Source organism: Sphaeroforma arctica (assembly GCF_001186125.1).
Source record: "Sphaeroforma arctica JP610 unplaced genomic scaffold supercont1.538, whole genome shotgun sequence".
In the NCBI taxonomy this organism is placed as follows: Eukaryota; class Ichthyosporea; order Ichthyophonida; genus Sphaeroforma; species Sphaeroforma arctica.
The window spans coordinates 7871-17128 of record NW_014040020.1 but is presented as its reverse complement, the minus strand read 5'-3'; the positions used below and the strand labels follow the sequence as shown (position 1 = coordinate 17128).

Below are 9258 nucleotides of genomic sequence, written 5' to 3'. Positions count from 1 at the left end.
TTAGCACATACATGTATACAAATAAACGCATATATGTATATCCGTAAAAGTGCTTATCACATAAAATATACATATGTGCTGTGTTCCGTAAAAAGTGCGTTTCAGCTGGTACCACGACTTACTCTTCGTAAACGCGGCGGATGTGACTGGGACTGCCCTCTTTAGTCATAAACACTTCAAAAGTGGGACTGTTTTTCACGCGCTCGTTCTCGTATTGGTATGTGTCCACCACGAAACCAATAAGTAGACTGAGAAGGATTCAGATTGTGAATATGGGTCAGATGAGGTTTGTACCAATCGTGAGTTTGATCCGAATTCATCACAAACATATGAGCAAGCCCCTGAGGACCAAACTGAGGACGGCTACGGAGAGTCCCGTGCACTCAATGGGAGTGCGTGATGTACACTTGTTTAAATTGCACGAATACCTCTATGCATGGTATATTATACAGTCTCCATGGTTCATGGTGCATTCGCCTAATAGCTCTCATTGCACTCTACAGATTGCGGCGTAGAATACTTCCATTTACCAACATACAAATCCGCCAGAGCAACTTACTTGAGAGCTACTTGCATAGTGAACAACACCCACACAGTGAAGTAGACTGTGGCCCACTCACTGGTGACGGTGGCGTACGCGTTCATAATCACAAACCAGTTGTTTGTCAGCATAACACAGTACAGAGTCACCAGTGTGTTGTAGAAGTCGTCAAAGTTCAGCAGCCAATAATTGTTCTTTGCAAAATCGGACCCCTCCAAGCGTGGATCGTCTTTGACTATCTGTGCAAGGGAGAGCGGCGTACATTGTGAGTGACAGCGAGAGTTTGGGTGAGGCGGAGGTATATAGTGCATCTGCAGATGAAAACTTGTCAATTAGGCATTTCAAGTGTCTTGAAGGGATACCAATGAGATCTATGGCCACGAGAAAGCGGTATAGAAACTTATCAGTACAGAAATTGAAATCCGATTCCAATGGCGATTTATTTGCGTTTACGACAAATGCTGTACATGCCAATTGAAACAGTATTCAGATGCGTTTACAGTATAGAATGTCCGAACCGTCCACCAGGTTTAAAACTCAATTGCAGATGTATACGCGGATAGAAATGCAAAACCATTTAACGGCACAAAGATGATCGACAACGTGTACAGTGTGATATATTGGACAGTAGTCTCAGGGTCAATTTTAAAGCCTTGCTGAATGAGTATATGTGAATATAAACAGTAATTGAATATGCTGTCCAGAAACACGTCTAAGTAAAGGCATATAATATATTTTATATATACTTGCTGTTCGTATACCTGCACATTAATCATAGAGTACAGTTATAGGGCAATATGACATATACTATTGACTTACCGTTCCGTGGTATAGGAACATCCCCAACTGGCCGTACACGTAGAACGCCGTCTGTCAAACACAAAAGAAAAAATGAGTTGTACGCGCATGCTTATACCATTCACATCGTCAAATAAAAAATGTAGAAAGAAAGAAAAATACATATTATAGGTTTATTCGGAGGTTATATACAAAACTTGGGTTGAGCAAAATGCAATGAAGCATATAAACGATAAAATATAGACGTACCAGCGAGTCGGGAAGCAATAAAGGGTCGTACAAAGTACCAGTACTAGGTGCCAGACATCGTGAGAGTACAAGCATATACACATGGATTTTTTACGTCTGTTTTCCTTGTCATTATTATTTAACAGACAATACACTGACGAGTTTTATTTAGTGCAGTAGGTATATAGTTGATAAATTGTTGCAAATCCTATGGTGACAGCTGGCAGTAGCTTAATCGAATCAAACATTTGCAAAGCAAACACTTTGGTAGCGGTAGTAGCGTGCCTATCTAAATAACATATTGGATTCACACAATACATAAGTCGTTATGTAGCCACCACGGTAATTGCGGGCGAAGTTGTTCTGTGTACAGATATCTCGATACATGAATAGAAAAACAGGATTACGACGCATACATAGCAACAGGTGCATTGGTCATGTTCACACTACCGACTATAAACATACGCATGCAAGCTACGCTACACGACCGCAATACTAACGAATGCACCCGTTATACCACACATTAGAAGACATATAGAGTTCTTCGCTCTCAGTAGGCGTTGCAGAGGCCATACCATGAGAATAGCCGCCACAACACCTATCCTCGGCACGATGGACGCCAGCGTACGCGTCACCACCCGAAACTCTGCACAAAGGCATTGTGTAAAGTGAGAAGTGTTTTGGATGTGAATGGAGTGTTGCTGCTCCAAATGTCCCTCGACTACTTATTCATTTTGTATTGGCAAATTTGGCCTGTACAACGGCCATTTTTGAGGTGACCAGTATTGAATGTATATGAGGTTCACGGCGCCTCGGATGAGCGGGAAAAAAGTGATCGACCACAGTGTCATGATCCAACTAGATACAACCAACAAATGAACGAGTGGCCCACAGGGATCAGATAGAACCCCTCTGGAGTTGTATCGCAGTTCAAACACCCACCACACCACGCGCATGCTACAGGATACTTACCGACAGACAACCGCGACATTGACGGGTAACTCGTGTGGAAGTGCGATATGCCGACGCCCAAGAGCGAGAATGAATCGCTTGGTCGTGTAATACCAATCCACATATATCGTACAATAGAAGAAATTATGCTCTACTCGTTGCAATAGCAAACAAGCAAACCACTACGAACCCAAATTGGCTCCCATATATAAAGTGGCATACATACCGGGTAACATGGACATAGGCCTAACAAGTCTCATGACGCGCAGGATAATCGTCAACCGAACAAAAGATACTGCCGTGGAAATAGTACAGTGGTGAGCTACAGTGGACACACTGTGGGCTATAAATAGCACAACGTACACCGCAGATGGAAAAAAAAGCTCAGAGATATAGAACGATTGTGCTCATTCGTGGACGAAGATGCATGTGAATACACCACTTACTCTGCTCAAAAACCATAAACAACTCGGCTAAACACATCGTCACCACCACCACGGAATCGAACCTGAGGGACAATTAAACAAGCGCAAGTGATTAGGTCTGGGGAAGTTTTCAAGTGTCCAAGTACTTTTTTAAGCAGGGAGAGGAATTCACCCGCAAATTAAAACATGGTCCAATCCTGTCTGAATACGAGATATTTCACATTGATCGGATGGGCTGATTGAAGCGTCTGGCTTTGGTACCACAAACACAACCCAGAGCTCCTTTAAATGCTACGCTATAATGTGGTTTCCTAACCTACACACTAGCAATTTTTATTAAATACAGAATGGCGGCAATGCTGTGAGCGCAAGTTTAATGAGGTTGTCAAGTTATAAAAAGGGCCAAGTGTTCATAGGTAGTCATAAATACGTATCGATCCGACGACAGTGTAGTAAGATAAGCGCATCAACCGTCATGTGTGCCTGGATAGGCTGTAATTCGATCTCAGCAAAATGATTCAGATCACTGGTCAACGGGCCCAGAAACCTATACATGATACAAACATATAAAGTGGATACGTACTTCAGCCACACATCTCGGGGTGTGTGCAGACCTCCTATCAACAGTCGCAGTCCCACTTCTATCATAGAGAAAGTCAGAAATGATATGTCTAGGAATCTTGAGAAAGTCGACTGCTGGAATTTCCCCTGAATAAGTGAAATGTGAAATGTGATCAAGACGAGCATGTCTAAAGGATTGCCATATACATCGCACAAGACTAAGAAACATACGTGCATTTAGATGAAATGTGAATCCTTGTGACGTGTTTCGGTCACACTTAATCGTATTGGTGAAGGTGAATGATATTCTTCACCACTGGGACAAACTCGTTTGTTTCTGTGATCGGATTTAAAAAATGCTTATCCAATGGCTGCGTAAACATGCGGCCAGATCAGTAGTACCCGCAACCTCTAAAAGTGAACTACGAAATAGTGGGATCTACTTTACTTGCCAACACACTCTAGAAGTGAGATACAAAATAGTGGGATCTACTTTACTTGCCACCAATATGATTAGCCATCACACATAACAATAGGCACAATGTCTATGATGTAGGATTCGCCAGAATGTCTATTATGTAGAATTAGCCATCACACATAACAATAGGCACAATGACTATGATATAGGATTCGGCAGAATGTCTATAATGTAGAATTAGCCATCACACATAACAATAGCCACAATGTCTATGATGTAGGATTCGCCAGAATGTCTAAAACTGCGACCACTAAGTCTGACTTTTGGTCTTGCGCCCACTATTTCTGACGCATAAGTCTGATGCGATACAATTGTGACTGAAAATTGCGACAACTAAGTCTGACGCTAACACATACGACCGCTAAACAGAAGGTAGAACTAACCATCACACATAAATATAGACACAATGTCCATATTTCAGTGCCGTGTGCGCGTATGTCGTTGCACAAAACCGGTTCTATATACGATGCCATTTTTCCGGATGAAGCTATTCGACTTACCTCAACAATTAGCTCTCGGATGATAATAAAGGCACTGCAGAAAATCACGATGTCTGTCAATATCAGGAACCAACCGGCGTGTACCATTTTTCGCAGATGTGGATACCTACAATAACAATAGTCAATAGTTGTGTATAAAAAATAATAGATGAATACGTGGCAATCAACAAACGACGATACTTAATAATAAAAACTCAATATCATTAATCAATCAATCCACACTTCGAGTCGCAGTCAAGACATGCCATCACACACTAACACACACGCCTTTAATGGCTTTATTGGCCACAATGATTGCACACTGCCGTGTACATGGCCACATATAAATATACACACCAACAAACATCTAAACCCGTTCCCAAACTCTCACTGAACTATGTATGAAGCCATGCAGACGCCCGCACATAGACCCTCAACCAATGAGGGCAGAAGGCCACAGATAAATTTACAAAAGTTCGCACACGCACACACCAACTCTGGAGACATTCACACACATGCACACATACACAAGTACGCATACATATACACACCTACGTACACATACAAGCACACCCACACGACGTTTGGCACAACAGCGACAAGTTCTGATTGACTTGTCTATTGATCGAGTAGTAGTAGAACGCTCAAGTCAGGAATCTATCACAACTTACAACTTATAGACACGCACACCGTGCAACACACACTTGACACACGCTCTCATCTACCTCTTTGCCATAGGCGTGGCCTGTTCTGATTGGACCACTTCGAGATTGAGGGCGAGCAAATCGAACAGACTCAGAAACTCGCTGGCAGTGATGTGCCCCGAGTGCGATTTATCCATCAAAAGAAAGAGCGCAGGAATGGACTTGCCCTTTAGGCCACACGCACGGAACACCTCACGCATCTCCTCGAAGGTTAAAGTGAGCGCTGTATAGCGTATACAGGAGATGTCCGCAGCAAGTAAAAAATCCGAGCACAATGTAAACGAAGAGGAAATTCTGACTTGCTATACTAACCATACCTTTCTATTTCCGCCTTTATATATATTGAACATATACTTGCACAGCACACAGCCCAAGAGAAGAGCGAACTCGGGGTAATAAAGCCGTATGATAGTATGAACATCATCGAATAACACGTCTGGCCCAACAGCGATAGACTTTGGACATCTCCCGAGCGCCCACACTAGTCAGTGTATTTGTTTATCATTTTCAATAGTATACAACTCAGGCAAATAGCACGTGCGCAGCGCCTGAGAAATTCTCAAGACATAGTCGTCACACGGATATGCCGATCAAACGGAGTGCGTTGCCGAATATTTAAAACAACACCAGGATGCACCAGAATAGACACTTACACGCCGATGAGGGATTTTTGCTGAAAGATCCACACATCAAAGGAAACGCTTCCTTCAGTGTAGATCTCCGGCGCTCTATGGTGGCGATGGTGTCTTCCTGTCAGCCCGGATACACCAGAACGGACGAAAATAGGCACACCAGACACATCAGTGATATGATTTAACTAAGACTTATCTCTATGGTGACGATGGTGTCTTCCTGTAAATCAGGATACACCAGAACGGACGGAAATAGGTACACCAGACACATCAGTGATATGCTTTAACTAAGCATAATAAGAACGGTAGAGTGGCACACTGTGTATACGACACGCAACCACGGGACAAGATAGTACACTGGTAGCCTAGAATGCAAGGACGAGATCAAATGACACTTCGCCAATACACATGTATGAATGCATACACGCACACACATACACGCATATGTACATATGGACGTACATGTGTCTTGATACAGATACACAAACACATCCAACGCCGATTCCCACTTGAGTCTCGACTTCCATCCCGTAGTCGACAACAACAGCAGAAACTCAAGTCCATGCGTTCAGTAGGTGCACAAACGGCCAGTCACGGGTTATTCAATACCTTTATGTGTACTGTACGCACACGTGAAGGACATTGCAGTACATCGCACCACATTACAGCCCATTGTATCAAGCTATTCAAAATATTCAGCAACCAAGTCACATATGATCCCAAGTGCATAACCTACCACCCAATCCCAGTACATTTCCCTCCACCAGTGCACAGCAGGCGATACGTTTATCGCGAGTATTCAGTATAGACAGTGACAGCACCACCTTGCTTGAAATACAGAATAAGCAGTGTTGCACCGTTCGTTCTCGCACGCCTAACACACCACCTTTCGACACACAATCAGTGTCTGAACCAAACCACGCACGCGTGCTCATACAATACATGTGAAAGGCAATTGATTACCTTGAACTGGTCTTTCCATTCGTTATACACGGTTGCCAGAATGATGTTGGTTATAATGTACACCGTCAGCGATGTGAACGTGATGAAAAAGATCGCATACGCTCGGTCGGCATTGTATGCCTCCATCCTAAAGTTGAGGTGAGAAGGATAATGAAAGATGCATTTTAGATTTTCAAAACAAGCATTTCAAAACAAGCAGATAGTGGAATTGTAACGTTCAGTAGATTGGAACAATGCTTCTATCTCCAACCAGATACGCTCGATTGTCATTGTAAAAGCCCATCCTTCTGTGCGCGGGAATTATTTGAGATGAAAGCCACAGCGTACATAAGAGCTGCAAATTATGAAACCGACAACTACATATACTAAATAATACAGCCCCAAGAAAAACGCAGAACAATCGAGGAAACACACGTCACAAGCCGAATACCCACATGGCATACCAAACATCGGGATTATTCGCAGTGGTCGTCAAAATCATCATGCTCTTGATTGAGTCGTGTACTGTGCCGAAGTTATTGATTTCCTTGCCTCTGTTTAGAATGTTCAGCGAATAATCAGAATGCATCGGGCTGATAATCTACATCGAGTGTGAGAACCGATCGATTGGGAACAATCCGAACAGTCTACAAATATATCATTCTGTATTGGTCACGGATACATACGTTCCCAGGAACATGGTCATGGCCACAAGACCAAAAAGCCCCACCGTCAGCAGCAGCAACAACGACACAGGCAGAATGCGGATCACCTGCAGACCACCCATGGCAAATGGCGCACAGGACACGTGTTAACTATACAAGCCATCCATCGCAGATAACAAGTTAAACAACAATGTACCTGATTCAGCTTGGCGTTATATGGTGCATGTGTGACACCAATGACTCTACGGATGATCTACAACCGAATGTCGGAAGTGTATTTGGTGAAACCAATGGCTCGGGTGTCCGAAGCGACTTGAGAGTAAGTCAGGCGGTGTACAATGACACAAAGCATCGCAAAGGCGGCGGATGTATTGGAAATAGAAGACTGTGGTGCAGATATGAATTTGTATACGTCCGTTAACCAAGAACTCAACATCACATATACAACGGTTCGGTCGTACGTTTAAACACAAATAGATATACCAGCACTTTTGCGCAAGTGCGAATATACCACACACGTGTCGATGTATGTGTGTTTTCGAATCTGTACACAGCTGCACGACCACATACTACCCCTCAAGCATAGTATATCGACAGGCCAGCCCACAAGCCCACATGTGCATGCGTACCGTCTTCCCGACCACGTTCATCGCTCGTGCAAGCGTATGCGAAGTGTTGATCAGTAAAAACGGTCGGAACATGCGCAGCAGGCGAAAGTGGCTGTAGCCGAAGCCTTCCAGAAGACTCTCAAACAGCAGCACCTTTGGGGGCATGTGGGGGTCAATGTGCTTCAGTTGTGCAGAGTGGTGAGGGAGTGTCTCGCTCATTTGGGAAGTCACACTCGTGTGTGTATAGACGCCAAGCTCATTCAATGTGTATAATGCACGATACACTAGTGAAAGAGACAAAAGGTCTTGTCCATGTTAGCAATGTTCAGCTGCGGCATTCTGCGTTAAATTACAACTCACAACAATGTGCACTTGTTTCCAATCAAGTCGCTGAGTTTATTACAGCTAACCATAGGTTGACGATCGAGAAAAAAGAATCTTGCCAGTGGCACCTACCAATAGAATTAAAATGATATAACCGTTTCTTGTGGTGGATATTGTCCCTCTGGCGCCAACGAAGCGCACTCGTGACGAGATGTCGAATGCGAAAAACATGAAACACGCCGCCTGCGTACATCTTGAAATCTGTGGCCAAAAAAGAGTCAAATAACGAGGCTGTAACAATGCAATAGCGAAAGTTATCGAATAAAAATAAGAGTGGACAAAGTATTATAGTATGCTTGCGCATGTCTCTGTGCACATGCATACACAAATAGACTTCTTGTTTCTGAAAATTAGCGCCGTTTATTCAAACACAGTTCAGAATGTGCATGTGAGCTTAAAAAAATTTAAAGTTTATCAGCGATGAGTGCTAAGAATAGCACTTGTGCTATGTAAACTAGATCATATTTGCCGCATAATCTTTCAATTTCTTTATAAATATAGGAATGCAATGCTGAAACCGTATTTTTAACTTTATACCATATAGACACGTATATTGCTCCACTTTGCTCATTCACTTAGACATGCAGTCATAGATGAATTTAACTAGTTGTAATAATGTACATGATTGTACGTGAATGTGTGCATGATAAATACCACATATCTGTGTATACCTATATATGTATATTAGGATCTAATTTTCTTCAGTGAAATGCATATGTGTATGTCACAGACAAAATTTAAATTGCATAAGATATTCAACTTGATAAATAGTGCTCTTGTAGCCACTTCCAATAAACGTCTTGAATTCACCCTGACTATTCCCTATACTCTACAACGACAAACTACTTTGAAAAGATTAATA

The 9258-nt window shown here is 42.8% G+C and overlaps 1 protein-coding gene across 2 annotated transcripts in view; it reads right to left on the bottom strand.

Annotated features, from left to right (window-relative positions):
• The window catches only part of SARC_07068, an 11256-nt gene extending 2755 nt beyond the window's left edge, over positions 1-8501 (bottom strand). The window contains exons 1-15 of one of the 2 annotated variants that reach the window (XM_014298996.1): positions 8469-8501; positions 8034-8165; positions 7426-7511; positions 7204-7293; positions 6761-6887; positions 5819-5915; positions 5187-5388; positions 4483-4588; positions 3527-3651; positions 2965-3026; positions 2745-2813; positions 2143-2213; positions 1361-1411; positions 560-780; positions 123-248 (exon numbers count right to left, since the gene is read on the bottom strand). In XM_014298996.1, coding sequence (XP_014154471.1) covers positions 123-248; positions 560-780; positions 1361-1411; positions 2143-2213; positions 2745-2813; positions 2965-3026; positions 3527-3651; positions 4483-4588; positions 5187-5388; positions 5819-5915; positions 6761-6887; positions 7204-7293; positions 7426-7511; positions 8034-8105 — 1505 coding nt within the window. In that variant the 5' untranslated portion in view covers positions 8106-8165; positions 8469-8501. Of the gene's footprint in view, positions 1-122; positions 249-559; positions 781-1360; positions 1412-2142; positions 2214-2744; positions 2814-2964; positions 3027-3526; positions 3652-4482; positions 4589-5186; positions 5389-5818; positions 6102-6760; positions 6888-7203; positions 7294-7425; positions 7512-8033; positions 8166-8468 lie in introns of those variants that run through there. The other variant, XM_014298995.1, reaches the window with a different exon arrangement.
• Positions 8502-9258: the final 757 nt, after the last annotated feature.